Source organism: Lepidochelys kempii, chromosome 8, assembly GCF_965140265.1.
Source record: "Lepidochelys kempii isolate rLepKem1 chromosome 8, rLepKem1.hap2, whole genome shotgun sequence".
NCBI lineage: Eukaryota > Metazoa > Chordata > Testudines > Cheloniidae > Lepidochelys > Lepidochelys kempii.
In genome coordinates this window covers 49,739,915-49,757,783 of record NC_133263.1, presented here as the reverse complement: position 1 = coordinate 49,757,783, position 17,869 = coordinate 49,739,915, and the positions used below count along the sequence as shown (strand labels likewise).

The window sequence follows — 17,869 nt, the reverse complement described above, 5'->3', positions numbered from 1 at the left end:
AATGGGACCCTCAGAGCTCCAGTAGGAACACAAAAGATGCTCAGAAATAGAGAACTTTAATTTTTTCTCTTTATGTGCATTTTTTATTTTCACTCTGACTTAGAGAATGAATATTTTGAGGGGCACTAACAAACATTTGATACCATTGTTTAATACTGACCCTCAAATTCTTGTGGTGTGTGTGTGTGTGTGTGTGTGTTTGGTTAGGTGGGAACACTCAAACAAGTCTTACCTGGGCAGTTTCTTCTTCTTGCTTCCGCTTTTCTTCCTCAGTCTCCACTAGTTTCTGTTTAGTCAGGAGAAGCTCCTTGTTCAGAACATCTGCTTTATCTTCAGCCTGACAATCAGAAGGGATGAGCTAAAAAAAAACTTGATGCAACTCTGCCTCCTATGTTCTCCCACGCTCACTTTTTGCAGCAGAAACATGTTTTTTTCTAGTAACTGCTTGCTTGGTTATTGCATTGTTTCAGCTGCTGTGCAAATGCCACATGACTATTTGATACTCTAACAGAAAATGTGCTGGGCCATATTAAGAGCAATTAAGGATCCTGGATCACGTGTGAGACTCCTGGCTTATGTTAGGGTATGTGTGACTCTGATGTAAATAAAAGGAAGACTATGAATTAGAAGGGAGGCAGCATGGTATAGTGGGTTGGGTTCTCAACCAAGCTCCCATGTGACCTGGGCAAGCGGCTTGATCTTTCTGTGCTTTGGTTACCACAGCTGTAAAATGGGGAAGATATTACATCACAGGAGAGTTGAGAGTTTGTGTAGCACTTTACACTTTCAAGTATTGTTTGTATTACAATACTTAGAGTGCAGGCCAATATAAGACGCAGAAGAGCATTATCTACCATTGTAAAAACACTGCAAAAATATTTTCTGGAGAAGCCAGATAATGCATGTTGGTCAGGATGTGTGAATTTGATCCCTCATTTGAAGAGCTAGGCATGATGATGAGATATTCAAGAGTACCAGAAATGTCTTGATCTGGTGGGGGTACCTTGCTAGCTTAGCTGATTACAGTGAAAAAGAGGTTTTGCCAGTGTTAGGTACAGTCAGTGGCTAGGTAACTTCCCCATTTCATAGATTAATATTGTATCGCAGCACTCACTCTGTTTGATAAGCAAGTTGATGGAACAGGCAGTGGTTGTAGCCAGAAATACCTCACTGGCTGCAAAATCATGGGAAAAAGCACTGCAAAATGATTGATTACCTAATGCAGAAATTGTTTGTGTGACCTGCAACATGTTTTCCCACCATCACTGGCACTATAGCTTGCTTCTTTGCCATGCTGCCACTGGTTATTAATAGTAGTTAAATGCAGAGGATGGGTGAAATCCTGGCTCCACTGAAGTCAATGGGAGTTTTGCCAGTGACTTCAGTAGGGCCAGGATGTCACTCAAGGTGCTATGAGACAAGAAGAATGTCCCTACTGTTAGAAGCTTACATCTACAAGAATAACCAAGATGCAGTGGGGACACCCACAGGTTTCCTCCCCTCCCCCCAAACACAGTGAGAGGAGTTAGTGTTCGGGGAGGAGGGCAAAAGAGATGAAGCAAGTCTTTAGCAAGGATATGAATAAGAGGAAGGTGGGAGGATCGGTAGGTCATTCCACACAAAGTGGCAGTATGACAGAGGGCACAAACAAGAGAATAGTGAAAGGAAGGGGATAGTGATGCTAGCATCTGATGGTGCAAAGGAGGTAAGGGGATAGTAAAGGGGTCCTGCCAACTTTAAAAAGAAAAAACAAACTAACCTGTTTTAGACCCTAGACCAGCAACATAATACATGGTTCAACATAACCATTAAAAACACTTGAAAGAACTATCTGAATATCAGTTCCTTTTTCTGTTTGCTCAGTCCCAGGTTCTCATCTGCCTAGCACCATCATAAGTGTCATTAACTCTTGTGGGGAAGGAAGACAACAGTTGCACATAGAGAGACAAAGCTATTGCCACAGCAGGGGTGAACTACAGGTAAAAAAGCCACTTCAATCTCCTACGTAGAAGACAGCTAAAATATGAGAGCAGGAATGGGCAGAAAATAAGCAGCTGTGGAGCTAGCAAGTGTTACAATTTGGCATGTATTTCAACTGCTGCTGGGGAGGATACATCTCCTAGCATCCCACAAGGTTTTATCATCTACTCCTAGCCTCCAGAGACATTGCCCGTATCCTTTGCCTCTTGTGCATCTCCCCCATCAGTATGGCTCAGGCTCTTAGTCATAACTGAGCCCAAAACAGCAGACACTGACTTTTAAGAGGTAGAGTAACTGCAGGGTTGTAGCATGGACTGTATTTCTTTATGTAAGTTGGGAATTGTATACAGTCAAAGCACAGTCCAATTCAGATACCCTTACTCATACCACGGAGCACCTTACCCCACAACAGCGCCTACTGGCTTCAGTTTGAGTAAGATGCTACTCACTGAAGTAAGAGTGCAGAATCTGTCCTGTTTATTATTTAATACACTATTGATTACTAACAGTTCACCTCTAAAGAATGTAGCAGAATACATTCGGAAGCGCACTGCATTATTGCAAAGAGATAAGACAACACCCCAGTTGTGTATAACCTTCCCAAAGTCAACCTAATCATGTGAACAGCTCCCCCAGCACTTGTCCTCTGTGCCACAGGTTAGGTTTTGTAGGAAGCATTTTACTGATGGAAATACTACACATCTCAACTTTTGGTGCTAGCTCCACATAGCTTTCTTGGGAGTGCTGTCTGCTACCTTGGTAACTGGAGATGGGATTAGATGGTTTTGGAAGAGTAGAGGAATGTGTGAGGTGAGACATACTGGATGACATTGTAGCAATTTAAAATTCTGGAGAGCATGGCATAAATTTTTCAAGTTAGTAGCCATATTCTGATATTTGCATTAGAGATTAAGGTCTACATTTTCCAAAACAGACTGCAGTAGCACAGGTAATTTGGTGTCCACTGGTGCCAATATTTGTGCCTGCAACTGCATTCATTAGACACTTAGCTTCTTGACTGCAGTTACAGATCAGGTAGCTAGGCATCTCATGGGAGCAGATAAAGAAAGACACTAATAATAATGCCTTCAGTTTTGCACTCATTCAATTGTGAATGCAAAATACTGCCATTGTCCTCCCCACCACCTAACATTAGGAGTTCAGGCTCAGGCCTGGCTACAAATCAGTGCCTGTGTTACCTGGTCCAAGTCATTTCGGAGGGCTATTTTGCTTGTTACAAGTTCATGGGCAAGGTCATCATTCTCCTGTTCCAGCCGCATGCTCGCTTCCTGGAGCCTGCGGTTCTCCCTCTGCAGAAAGAGAGGAACAAATAGGAGAATAAGTTAATTCTTATCAATTTTAAAATGAAGGAACAAAGAGACAAGTGAATATTTTGTGGGTGGGTATGAGAGTGAGAAAAAGTGTAAAAACCAAGAAGGCATGAGTGCACAGTTAAGGCAGGATTGCTGCTGTGGGAAACATTGAATTAAGCCAGCAGATCCAGTACTCCATCTGACAGAGCCTGTTTAGAAAAACTGAAACAGTGCTATGGAAATGTATCTTGAAGGGCAGTGATTCCAATTCCGTCCCTGTGGTGCTCTTTACAAACGTATTTATTTATGTTCAGGCCCAAATGACACACTGATTGTAGGCTTCTCTGAGTGCAAAAGCACCCTTTTTACCAGAAAAATATTCTTCTACATGGTGATCGTTAAGGGAAATTGGTTAGATGATAAAATCCCACACAAAACACAGTGGTAATGAACAAGAGCCATTTTCAAGAGATGCTCTTAATAGTCTATTCAGGTCCAAAATAGAATCTGTCCTGTCCCATTTTACTAAATATTGATTTCAAATCTTCCATAGGAATATTATGTTCTGAAAATTATGTAGAATCAACTGTCCTTCCTCTGCTGGATCTCAAAACAGGGCAGCCTAGTAATGAACTTTTCTCTAGTTCTGTTGACTTGCTTTTCTCCAAAATCTGTGCCAGTGGATTCTAGTGTGTATTCAAATGACATCTGCCAAGAAAGAGTGCAAATGGGGAGAAGGCCTTTCTTTTTGAAATGTATACAGACTCCAGAACAGTGATGCAGATCAACTCAGAAATGAAAAAATATTCAATGTATAGACTGATTCTCCCCTGCCTTGCACCTTGTGTAGTCACCTATCCCTGTGCAAAGTGGTTGTAAAATACTACCAGACCAGTGTAAGTAAATTAGGGGAGAAGGGAGAGAGGAATAACGAATGCATTTTTTATCATTGGAATGATGTTTCTTGTCCAAGGGCTATAAGGCAGAAACATTTGTTAAAGATGTCTCAGGGTGAGCAGACAGACTGCCAAACATATTCTGAGAGTCCCCATCAAGCAGTTGGCTTGAGAAGAATGGGCTAAATATGGGGATCTTAAATGAATTTGCAAAGAGCAGCAGATTTGCTTGCCTTAGCCCTTGCTTAATGGCTTCTAGTCTTTCATACCAAAGAAGGGATTGGGGGGGGGGGAGGGGGGAAATCTATGAGCTATGTAAAATAAAGACAAAATTTCAAGTTTTTATGAAGAACTTCCTTATGACTGAAGAATGGAATTCTCCACATGATAACATTTGACAAAGATCATCTTTTCACTTGAGGACAGATGTCAGTTTTTTCCTTTGAACAAAAATAAAATGAAATATATTACAGCCTCTAAGATAGCAAGATACTGCCTCTGTAATATACTTTCATGAGTTACTCAACCAAAACATTGCTTCAAAACAAAGAATTCTTGAACCCACTGCATAAACGTGCTACTCAGCTTTCTTAATTTTCCTCCTACTCCGCAACTATGTTCCTAACAATCCTAATGGAAGATATGGATAAGGCATTTCCTCTCTTTAAATCTCAATGGAGTAGGGTTGCTAACCCTCCAGGATTGCCCTGGAGTCTCCAGGAATTACAGATTAATCTTTAATTAGAGATTATGTCATGATGAAACCTACAGAAAAATCTCCAGCCAAAATTGGCAACCCTACAACAGAGATACAGTCCTGTTTTTGCTCCAACATCCTCCTGCCGCAAGAGTATTTCATATGCTTGCCAAAACAGAACTACTGCTCAAAAAGGATGTTTTAAAAAGAAAAAAACCCTCTCTTGTTGTTAAACAGCTTCCTCTGTGCCAGGAAATGGAGCCTTTGCAAATACTTACTCTTCACTGTGACCTTATTGTGCAACAGTGCCTGAAATATTGCACTGCACAGAAAGGTAGATTTGTTTCCTTTTGAAGACATCATACATTAAATGACTGCTACACGATTACTGAAGCCTTAAATGAAAGAACCTTATTATGATTTCACACAAGTCAAGTAAACATCTTTTAAAGACAAAAACCTGCTGAGTTTTTATTTAAATTACACTGTACTCTGCTATAAATATAAAATTGTTAAAACTAGTTCTTCAGGTAAGGGTAATATATACTTGGATGTAAAAACTAAATTACAATCTTCTATAGAAAGCTATCTAGGTGTCTTTAGTTCAATACTTTTGTTCACACTATCAAAGGATTGCCAATTTCATTAGCAAAGATAGCTGCCTGACAGCAGATGTAGCTGAAAAAGAGACCAAATTAACTTAAAATTTCTCACTAGACAGAAATTACTAACATAGCTGCTGTAATGCTGATTATAGGAACACTGTTGAAAGATAAGGAAGAAATCAGCTGGATTCCTTACAGACCTGTGTGAAATAACCCTGCAAGTTGGTTGGCTTTAACATTCTTTGCTATGCTTTTGCCAGAAGCGTCAGTGTCTGCAAAGCAAGCTGCAGAACGTGAGGTTTCAAACTCCTGCTCTGCACTCACAGACAAGTAGGAAAGCAAGCAATGTGGTTGGAAATGCACTATCCTCCTCTTAAATAGGAATCTGCATGCCAAGTTTTAAAATGTTAGATGTGTCCTATTCATTATACCAGCCAACAGCTATTTAGTCTCTGTGATTCTACATATATTTATTTTCTAGCTGAGGATAATTTATCAAATTGCCTTTCCTTTCCCCCAGAACAAGGATGCAAAGTATGATTAGCCATGAGTAGACTTCTCCAGCCCCTCCCCACACCCTACCAACAAAGAACTGCATGCTTCCTCAGGAGCAAGTTCTCAAATCTATTTAAATAGATATCACAAAACAATTATTAACAAAAAAAGAGGAAGATAGTAACTAAACTGCCTCTCACAAAAGGAAGTGAGCTACTTTTGCTGCCTGTCAAAAGTGTTTTGCAGAGTTTTACACAGCCTCATTTTCAGGGGGAGGATTCTTCAGATTAACTTTAAATGCAGTTTGTTAGCTACAAGCAGGCTAACATCAGAACCAGCATTTTGTAACCTCACATGAGCTCACTAGTCAGACCTGCTAGATGTTCTGCAGGTGTAAAGAGAGACTCGCTATCACTCCCTGCTTTGTCTCTAAATATACAGCATTTATAAAAGTTTACTGACAGTACGAATTATTCCCTTCTTGTTGGTATCACCATTTCCAAAAGCAGTAAAATAAAAGATGCAGCTTTCCAAATTAGTTTCCTTCCTTTTGTCACAAGAGACAGCTGGTTACATTTGGTTAGCGTCTGTAAAAGGAAGATACTGCATTTCCAATAGAGACAAACACTTACACTGCATACATACACACAAATAAACTTACCTCCTGCAAAGTCACAGACCAACTACTGCTTTCAATCATTGGTGTCAACACAGTCAAACAGGATATCCAGTGAATTTTAAATACCAAACAAAATAATTAGGAAATTAACAAACAAAAATTCCTGATTTGCTAATCCTACACTGGGATTTTCTCACTTTGTTTTTTAAAGGTATGGTCTACTCCAGCTTCCACTTATTAAAACAAACACTGATTTAAAGAAGAAAGCTGATTTGAAACTTGCAGGCAAGTCCCAACTCAGGAAGACTAAAAGGCTAATAAACTCCACCCTCTGCTATCAAGCTAGCATGAAGGATGAATATACATGATTACCAATGATGATGCAAATTGTTTTCACTGCTGCTACTAAGCTGGGTGTGACTTTGGTGTCACAAACCTTGCTGAAATCTTAATTTTCACATTTTGTTGTACCCAAAAGCAGATATTTAAACATAGAGAGTTTCTTATTGATGGAAATGAAAAGACTGATTGGAATTCACAGTCCTGGATGGCAGTAGGTTGCAGGCTTCATGAGTCAATCCAAAAGAGCAGTTAATTAGGTTAATTCCAAGATGGTAAAATTGAGAAATGTAGGATGGCTAAAAAGCCACAAAGCTTTAAAGGAACAATTATCCAGGACAAAAGCAGTTTTATGGAAGGCGTCACAAAGTTTTTCACTGCGCTCTCTGCTACGCTGATGAACTCTTGGCTCTGGTTTTAAAGAAACATTCCGTCAACTGTCATAGTGCAGAGTTTTGGTTTTTTTAAAAATTAAGAAGAAAACCACTCTAATAGTTACCAAATGTTTCTTCCCCTGCATTCAGGAATGCTAATGCAACAACTAGCACCAAAATAACAATTATTAGAAGATTAATTTTTACTTATTGACACTTCAGGCATACAAAAAGGCTAATACATCTGGATTATACATTAATACAGATAAAAAAATTGCTCCTGTATGGCAGTGGAGCCGCAGAGGTGTAACTGTCCCACTCCGATGAAGTGAGCTGTAGCTCACGAAAGCTTATGCTCTAATAAATTTGTTAGTCTCTAAGGTGCCACAAGTACTCCTTTTCTTTTTGTCCCACTCACAGATCTCATTACAGGATCAAGGCTATTGTGTGCAAAATTAGGACATCAAAGCAATTTTGGATGTGAACAACTTTAGTTAAGGGTCATATTTTAGCAGTAAAAACTAAAGTGAACATATTTACTGTATTGCAGCAAAGTCACACTGTAGGAGTAGGAAACATTTCTAATTTATTTCATTAAGATAAATAGAGCAGCGACATTTAACATTTTTGGTCATGAGCGCTGTGTGAGCACACTTTTGCGCACATAGAGCTCCCGCTAAAGTCAATGGGATTCTACCTGTAGGATTCTAGCTTTTGTTTGCACCACTGTACAAGACATTTTTTACAGGATCCAAGTTTTCATCACTGATACAGCCTATAAACCCATATTATAGGTGAGAAGTTCTCAGAGGCTGGAAAAATAACCCAGAATATGGGGAAAATATTTGTCTGAATTATTTTGGTACTTTTCTTGGACACGCAGCTCCCATTTTTTTACTGGCTACTACTTACAATTTGTGATATGTTTTCACTCAGAGTCAATTCATTTACTAAAGAATGGCAACTCAGGCTGTGTTTCTGTTTTAGTTTATGAAAATGTCAGACATTATATTTGTCTGAATGTAAAAACCCAACAGTAAAGTTATTCTGCTGCAGAAATGTGTCTGTATGTATTAAGTTTTCCTAAATGAAATATTTCTAAATTGAGAAGAAAGAAAATAAACCCAAAGTGAATTTCAGAGCACTATTTCTGATTTTTGTGTGTCCGCGTGCGTGTGTGGGGTGAATGAAATCTGTCACAATTGACTTGCAGAAAATAAGCATGCCCAATAACTAATTCTTGCATCATACTGTACATGTAGCATAGTGTACTACATTGCTTCCACTCAGTCTGTGTAGGATCTGGCTAGCTGATGATTAATCAGATGTTGTAAAATCCCAATTTTAAATGATATCAGAATTTACAGATGGTTTGGGGTTGGACAATTCTTAGAATGTAATAATCATAAATTTACAATCCTCCCCATACCTTAAGGGATATTGTCAGTCAGTTTGGACATACCTCTCTACCAGACCTGGTGAACAATATTAAAAAAAAGTCTACTGCAGCGAAATTAATCTCCACGTCCACGCTTGTTCCTCTGGAGATCTGCATTGGGGGAAGAAGGAGTGCTTCCTCAGCAGTCCTTTTCCCCTCACCAGAACACCCAGATGCCCCTCTGTACGTGTACTGCCCAGAAGAGACTTCACTGGGTGTTGAGCAGGGTGGGCAGGAGAAGGAGACTAGCCATGCTGTGCATCATCACCACTTGGTGTTCACTGGATTGGTGTGAAAGTGTGGCTAGGAGTTAATACAACTCAGTGCTGTATAGCTCTCCCAGATCCGCTCCATGACTCCCACTGAGTAGCCACTATGCCAACAGCAGTATGGTTTCGGCTAGAGCCACATTGCTAGCAACAGGAAGAGAAAGCCCACTGAACAGACAGTTCCTGGCTCTGTCAGTCTGAAAGGCCCTTTCCTGCGGATCCACATAATTTGTAAAGTTGGGAGGCTTCAACCCCTCCTCACTCCGCAGTCCCCCAAGCCCTGCCCCCCACATGGGATGAGAGGATAATTCACAGGACAGTTTAATTCTTAATTAAACCGTAATGGGTCTGAGCAAAGTGACATACAAGAAGGCTGTCACTGTATGTCTAAATGATCATCCCAAAGTTGCAGGTAGTGAAACAAACCAAAACACATGCTGAAAACAAGGGAGAGAATAAATGTGTTCTACATCTAAAAGATGAACATGCTGCACAGACCCCTGCTCCACAGAGCTCGGAAGAAATCATTAAAACAAAAGCCATCCCCACTACTGAATGGTGAACTGAAAATAATTTTTTTCTTCTAGGAAAACTGAGTCTTTAAGCCACAACCCACATGGAGAGCATCATCCCAATGGGAGCTCTTGGAGCATCATGCAAGGACATCCTGGGACCTTTGACAAGGTGCAGAGTGCTATCCCCCAGTTCTAGGGAGCCTCGTACTAGCAGTGGTGTGAATATAGTCCTTGCACTCCTGAACACAAGGGCTGCAATGATGTCTTTTAAGGGATGAGCAGGACTTTTTGCTTTCTTCCCCTTGTACATCCATGCAGGCCTCCAATCATAACTGACTGACCCCTATATGCATAGTCTTCAAATCTGATTCTCACCATTCTCATCAAGACATACTAATAAAATTAAACATACAAAACTGGAGTTAATACACTTATCATAACAGACTTGTTCTCCCATTAAGAGAGAGAACCTCTTTCCCATGTGTGAAACCTATCAGATAAAAAGCTTGAACTAAATGTGGCTCAGCTGGTTGTGAGGGATCTCTCCACTAATCAGTGCATCAACAAAAGGTTGACCTGATCCAATCCAGATAAAAGTTACACAAGGAGATGCACAACTGCAAGCCAGAATCCTGAATTCTAGTCCTGCCTCTTGACAGTGACTCACTGTGGGTGTGGCCAAGTAAGTCACTTCACCTGTTTCACGATCTGCTAAATGGGAATAATAACCCTTGCTCATCCATCTCCCATGAGTGCTGTAAGGTTTAATTAGCTAATAGGCTTGCACAGTGCTTTGAAGATGAACAGTACCCTACGTTTTCTAAGTATTATTGTAGTTCTATGTTAGTATGAATGAACTGAAGAAAGAAAACAATACCAGTTAACAAGCAGTAAATATGGTTATTTCTAAATAGGGAAATTAACTAGTATTCTGTTGGCCATGAAGGCAGTCCTAGTTCTGACAGAAAATTGGATCTATGCTGGATTAGAGTTATGTTAAAAAATGTTAATTTGCAGTTTAGCCTCAGAAATCAAGAAATGTCAGTTACACTTTCACACACAGTCTTAACTCTGCCTCTTCATGTGTATGCATTGTAACAGTCTTTCACTACATGGCTGTGTACCATTCCTCAGCATCATACATTGTTTTCTACAACCTTAGATACTGTACACAATTGTAGTATCTTACAGAACTGTTTACTACTCTGTGTATGCCAGATAGAATACATGAATGTAATTCATTTAAAAGTACATAGAAAATGGCACTTATATGTTATGTATAATATTGAGGAACAGTAAAAAAGTTGCTGGTATATACTGGCCACATAAGTTCACAGCTAAGTCACCCAGTAAGTAGTTCAGTGCCTCATCCCTGAAAAGTGCACCTAAGGAAAGCTGAGCTGCTGCTGGGGGAAAAAAAAAACGTGTAGTAAAAGGATCCTGAATTTTAAATCATATACAAATCTTAGAAAGAACTTACCCAATAAAAGTCTAAATCAATAGAATATATCATTATGATAATGATAATGAAATTCAAATATATTATAAAAAAAATTGAAAAATATTACAAGGTGCCTCATGTTTATTAGGGATTGTAGAAAAAAATTGACATATTACTATAATGTATTATCTGAGGAACAACATCTGGGCATGAAATCAAAGCTCAGAGGCTCTAGTCCAACTGACCTGTGCTAGGAGTAGGACCTGAGTGCAGAAAGGTGACTTTATGAGTACTGAGTTCATCTTCAGCAAAGTTTTACGATATCTGTTGTGTTCGCTTATCTGTGCATTATCTGCAACATTCTTGACAAATTTTCCCTCAGTATTGTTTCACAAATAATGGTCAACATTGGTAGATGCAAAATAATGCTTTTCTGAACCCCATTCTGTAAGAATGACAAGCTACCCTACATGTGCAATGATTTTCCAAGTTTTGCCATAAACAGGGCAATTACTCTTATAAAGTAAAAAGTACACCCCTTACCCCTCCCAGGGAAATGTCAATAGCTTGATCAAAGTGTGCTTTCTAGGCCAAGATCCTACACTGAGCTTTGCATGGGCAAACCCTCTTCATCTGCACAGAGCCCCACTGAAGCCAATGCGGCCCCATGCAGGTGCAGGGGTCTGCATACCTGGTTTTCAATGCAGGATCTTGGCCATAATTTTTGCCTTTTCCCCCTGTTCATAGCTGTGCATGAGTAGATCATGGAACTGTCAAATTTATTTATTATTTGAAATTATTCACAAATTGCTTCACTGAATGATTCCTGATCTGCCTGTGTATGCAGCATCAGAAAACAAACACAAGAAAGGATAACATCATGCATACTTATATTTTCTTATACATAACACAATACTGGCAAGATATTGGATAGTCACACTCAGGCTCCCATCCAGGAAGCTGCTGTGTGTGGCTGGAGCTATATGTACGTGGGGACCTGCCTGCAGAGAGCAGCTTTCAGCATCGGGGCCCAATTACCCTGGAAATCAGAAATTCAGATATACTGTTGAGCTAATCTTATTTTTGTGAGCCATCAACCTATCAGACTAACAACTTGACTCCTCCACAGTAACCAAGACATTTGACTTTGAATCTGTGGCCATATGTTGTTGATCCCATTAAGCTGTAATTGATATGCATTAAAATACATGTAATAACTACCAACATTATTCTGCTTCACACATCACTGGGGCTTTATTTTTCTCCTGTTCATTATTATGTCTATTGCAGTAGCACCAAGGGACCCCAAGCAGGAATCAGGGCCCCCTTGTACTAACAAAAATTATGAAACCTTGCAACAACAGAGATGGATGACAAGGACCATATGTCAGTCTTGGAAGAGTTCACCTTCCTAAAGTCTTTGTGGGTGTGACCATGCACAGTTTTTGCTAAACAGTAAGTATTATTTCCTCCTTTTTGTGTCAGTAGTTGAGAATCACCCTCAGTCTCTCAGCGTCTCATGCAGATTCCCAGTAAAAGCGCAACAGCAGGAGAGTTACCTACAAACATATAAACTGAAAGAAGAAAAATATTATATGTGGCTATTTGAGGGCTTCTCGAGTGTTCAATTTTTTTTTGACTGAAATACTCCTGGAAAATCAGAATGACTCCAAGTAGCCAAAGTGATCATTAAAGAAATTAGGTGAATTTGACCCACCACTTTAATTCCCAGTATAGTTTTCTGTACTGTATTGGCATATCCCAGTATGTGTGACATACTGACATAGGCACCTCTTGCTGACTAGTGAAATCTGATCACTAGTCCATGTAATTTAGCCAATGGAGTAGGTTTCCATATAGTGTCTCCTTTACCTTGTATCTGTCCATTGGGTCTTCCTGCTGCAGCTGACTCTCTCGCATTGTCTGATACTCTCTTTCATATTTCTTCAGCTTCTTTGTGGGCACCTGTGGAATACATTCAGAAAAACATGTTCTTAGAGAAGCACAGGAAAAGGCTGCCAGAAGTCTTTACTTGCAAACATGAAGTGGAGGAAGCTCCGGATATTCTGTACTGAATAATTAATTCCTCATCTCGCTGTCACCAGAAAGCTGCGGTGAAAGCTGGGGGAAAAGTAACATTTTTGCACTCTACTTTTGTTGACAGTAAAAAGAGGCACACCAAACAGTTATCAATACAGTACATGCAGAGAGGATCCTTAGTAAGCTTAATGGCATTTATTTTTAAATACTTCAAATTGAAACCAGAATCCTGAAGTAGAAACATTTTGAGAAAGAATTGGGAGGAGGAGAACAGGCATTAATATGGGGAATAAACGAAGAATGGCAAGAAGAACATGGTTCTTTTGGTCTCTTGGATCCACTGAAACTTTAACAGGAAGAGTTTGAGAGCAGTGATGACAAAGTGCTATGAAAATTGAATGATCAAAATGTCATGTGTCCAACGGGAGGATGTTGGGGAATGAATTAGGGGAGAATGAAGTGATTTTTTCCCTGCCAGTGAGAATCAGTTTTTCCATCAAACAGAAACAGCTCATACACTGCCCACATCACTTACATTACTTGTTGTTTAGATAGTGAGCTCAGACCTGTACTAGTCTCTGTGAAGTCTCATTGGAGACATGGTTGGTAATTTTGTGGTAGAACATTACCAGTGACTGAGGTGGCTCTGCTCTCATTCATCTGCCCACTCGCTGCCCACACCAAGTCTGTGCATCAGTGTCCCAGAGTTAAGTGATGCCCTGTGACACTGCTAAAGCTGCATTGTTCACTTCCAGCCACAGCAGGGAAACAGTGAGTCAGCTACACAGATGAAAATCACAGACAGATTTGGTAAACAACTGTGCAAACAGGTCAAGTCACAGACAGCTGGATTTACACGAAAACATCCATCTGCTTTTTTTGCAAAAAAAATCAGTCAAGATATAGAGACAGCATCTGTATTTTTAGGTGTAGAATGGAGATACTCAGCTTTACATTTATTTTTTAATTGGCTATAATGTAGCTTTGTGTATACTCTCATTACTTGCTCCCTTGACAGACCTTTAACAACACTCTAATGTCCCCATACAACCCACAATAGGCATCAACAAAGTTGCTAGCTGTATGGCATACATTGGCATCAGGCAAGGACATCAGTGAAAGAGTATGTCACAGTGATTTATAAAAAGATACATGATTTGCCTTGATCTGTTCCTGTGATATTTCTGCCAGTCTTCTAACCCCCCCGCCCTTGTTATTAAGCAATTGACGAAAATCAGGAGGAAAATCATTACATGCTAATACAGAGCTTCATGTGACAGCAGCATTGCAGCTATTGGCAGGACAGCGCTGCACCACAACCACCCTGTCATGGTGGTTGTTGGGAAGAGAAGGCTATGTGGCCACTAGAGGATACTGCATGTGTGTGGGCGCGCATGCATGTGAGTGGGACTTAATATAGTTTCTCTCTTCAATTTTCCATTTGGGGATTTTCTTCCCCTGCCATAGGAAAGGGCCGAGGTGGTTCCCAAAGTCAGAGCAGAAAGGGTCGGGGGAGTTACAGCTGGGAGATGTGGAAGCCAATCCTGCTTTGCAAGGTGCAGTACACTGTCACAGGGAGTTTCTATGCTCGATGCAGGAAGGGCTAATACAGCACAATGAATCAGTTGCAGCCTATTGTTAAACATAAGCCTACAGCTCTAAAATAAAGACTTTGAAGAGAATAAGGAGAACAGGGAAGAATACAATCAATGCAATAATTCTGGATAAATGTTCATGAGAATTCTACTTGGATGCCTCTTAAATAAATATCTATGAAAAGTGCTAAGTGATAAGAGGGAGATAGTATTATTATTACCTGAAAACAAATTTGAATGAAAATAATTTAACAGGAGAAGCTCATTTATATGTCAATTGACTCCTACTAACTATATGAAAAGCAGGGCTTCCTGGGAAAGTACAAACCATTTCCTCTTTCCTACTATGCTATGGCTGTTAAGGCTACCTTAACATTCAGCGCTAAATGTACATTTCAAAGTAAGATTTTAAGGAAGTGAACCAATCCTACACAAAACCCAATCTATTCCCACCCTGCTGTGCTTCCATGATGTTTATTTTGATCTTGCTCAGAGAAATAGACACCAGAATGATGTGTCGCTAGGATACCTTCCAAGCTTATGTCTCTCTCTTGTGCTACTGTGTGATGCTTTGCATCTACCGGCTATTGGCACAAAGCAGGGAGAGAAAAAGAAGGGAATGACAGGTGGAGAAGCATGTACAGATATAAAAAGCAGGAGTATTTATGAAGCAAAAGGAGAATTAGACTAGAAATTGCTGCACCTTGAAGTGCTGTAGTGCAAGGTAAACAATTCTTTTGGACAATGTTGAAAATTTCAGATCTGTATTGGAAATTTCAGGACAAAGCCACCAGACCCCAGTGCAAAGAAAGGGGCACAGTGAGGGAGAAAATAGTAAATGAATTGTTGTACCAACCAACTTACCTGCTTCTCGATATCTTTAATTAATAGTGGATCAAATCCTTAAGGTGCACATGCAAAAGTGTGTGTGCTAAATCTCATTAGTATCACAAGGTCTGGGTTTGCATACATGCATATATCTACAGTCATTCACTTACATACCTCCATGATGGGCACACATTCTACATACATAGGGTGGATACAAATAAATTAGATTGGCTAGACAGGAAGATAGGCAGAAGAGGCCGGAGAAAGATTTCATGGTCACCTGTACTCCTTACTTTCAGGTATTTGTGAGTTTAAGTCAAACCTTAATGACATATGAATGTTTATTTCATATTTACTGATCAACAGAACTACCAATTAAGCAGATCCATTATCAATCATTTCTATATTATGCACACTTCTATTGCATCCACCACTGCAGTCCTCCTGGATGGTGAAAGGGACTTGCTGGAAGGTCGTGATGGTTAAAGCATGACCTCATGCAGACCTACTAGTTCCTCAGAGATCCAAACATCGAAAAAAGCTGAGGGAGTTTCTGCACATCTTACGAAGGAAGCATGAGGCACAAGTTCCTGCGTTTTATATCTTGATATCTAACTAGGTACGTATATGGCCTCCATCACTATAGCATCCAAGTGCCTCACAAACAATCACTTCTCCACCTCATAGGCATATAGGTTATTACTCCATGTTACAGATGGGTAACTGAAGCACGAAAAAGCCAAAGTTCACACAAGAAGTTTGTGACAGAGCTGAGAATTGAACCCAGGTCACCTGAATCCCAGTTCAATGCAAGACCAACCTTATTCTCTTCTTTGTAATACAAGATAGATAGGCAGAAGAAAGGCAGTATAAAGATATGGGCTGGGTAAGCAATAACCTATACTAGGAGGTTTGGAGGAGGGCTGAGAGACATTGCCATGAAACAACTACAAAGAGCACAGTATCGAGGATTTATGGCACCAGTTTAGTGTTCTATGAGGATGAGGACTAGTTCTCCTTATTGGAACTGTGTTAGGGCTTGGCTACACTTGCGAGTTACAGCGCAATAAAGGAGCCCCAGGCGCACTAACTCACTACCCGTCCACACTGGCAAGGCACGTAGAGCGCTCTGACTCCGCAGCTACAGCGCTGCTGGTACTCTGCCACGGCATCAGTATGGACACCCTGGTCTGTTATTGCACTGTGATCGGCCTCCAGAAGTATCCCACAATGCCTGTTCTAGCCACTCTGGTCATCACTTTGAACTCTACTGCCCTGCCCTCAGGTGACCAACAATCAGACCCGGCCCGTTAAATTCTCTGGGAATTTGTTTGCTCAGCCAGGCGTGGAGTGCTCTCAGAGAATCTTTCCAGGTGACCCTGCCTCCACGCGCCAGGCAATGCCCAGAATGGAGCAATGGCGAGATGCTGGACCTCATCAGTGTTTTGGGGGGGAGGAAGCTATCCGGTCCCAGCTGTGTTCCAGCCGCAAGAATTATGATATCTTTGGGCAGATATCAAGGGCCATGATGGAAAGGGCCATGACTGGGACACACTGCAATGCAGGGTTAAAATACAGGAGCTGTGGAACGCCTACCACAAAGCCCAAAAGGCAAACAGCTGCTCCGGTGCTGCCCCCGCAACTTGCTGTTTTTACAAGGAGCTGGATGTGATACTTGGGGGTGACCCCACCTCCATGCTGAGTACCACCATGGACACCTCAGAGGCTAGTGCAACAAGGAGGGAGGAGGAGCAGCAAAGCGGGAGTGAGGGGACTGAGGCGGAGGAAAACACCCCGGAATCCCTAGATGCATGCAGCCAGGAGGAAGGTAGCCAGTCGCGGCGGCCGGTGCTTGGGGAAGGACAAACACCAGAGGAGGTTCCCGGTAAGTGGCTTTTATTTTGGGAAGGAAGTTATTCGGTGCGGGCTCTTGGGTGAGGAGGGTTAGGGCCGTATGCATGCATAGATGCGGAATAGGGCATTGATGTGCACTCTCACATTGCGGTAATCGGCCTCAGTGATCTCTTCAAAGGTCTCAGCCAAAACTTGGGAAATGCACTTGTGCAGGTTTCTCGGGAGAGCCACTGTGTTCCTTGTCCCAGTAAGGCTAACTTGTCCACACCACTGTGCCGCGTGGGGTGGGGGGACCATTGCTACACACAGGCAAGCTGCATATGGGCCAGGGTGGAAGCCACATTGCAGTAGAAGACCCTCCCTTGCTTTCCAGGTCACCCTCAGCAGAGATATCTTCCAGGACGAACTCCTGTGGGAAATGTGGGGACAGTGATCAGTATAAGGGCCCCCTGCCGCTATTGGCTCTCCCCAAGGCACAGAAACCCAGAGGACAGTACAGCCGTGAAAAAATCAGTCACGCTTGGCCCTGTGCTTACTCACCATTTTGGGGCTCCCGTGGGTTATGTGCGCT

At 41.2% G+C, this 17,869-nt stretch overlaps 1 protein-coding gene and 1 long non-coding RNA gene across 20 annotated transcripts in view; one reads left to right on the top strand and one right to left on the bottom strand.

Annotated features, from left to right (window-relative positions):
* Positions 1-17,869, bottom strand: part of RABGAP1L (RAB GTPase activating protein 1 like) — a 530,232-nt gene that overhangs the window by 6,970 nt on the left and 505,393 nt on the right. For 10 of the 12 annotated variants that reach the window (XM_073356440.1, XM_073356444.1, XM_073356441.1 and 7 more), the window contains 3 exons: positions 12,854-12,946; positions 3,180-3,290; positions 233-337 (listed from right to left, as the gene is read on the bottom strand). In XM_073356440.1, coding sequence (XP_073212541.1) covers positions 233-337; positions 3,180-3,290; positions 12,854-12,946 — 309 coding nt within the window. Of the gene's footprint in view, positions 1-232; positions 338-3,179; positions 3,291-6,647; positions 12,556-12,853; positions 12,947-17,869 lie in introns of those variants that run through there. The other 2 variants (XM_073356452.1, XM_073356445.1) reach the window with 2 other exon arrangements.
* Positions 1-17,869, top strand: part of LOC140915887 (uncharacterized) — a 41,516-nt gene that overhangs the window by 18,741 nt on the left and 4,906 nt on the right. For 7 of the 8 annotated variants that reach the window (XR_012160309.1, XR_012160307.1, XR_012160308.1 and 4 more), the window contains 3 exons: positions 9,613-9,709; positions 12,272-12,436; positions 12,932-17,329. This is a non-coding gene — a long non-coding RNA (uncharacterized lncRNA). The remainder of the gene's footprint in view (positions 1-9,612; positions 9,710-12,271; positions 12,437-12,931; positions 17,330-17,869) is intronic. The other variant, XR_012160305.1, reaches the window with a different exon arrangement.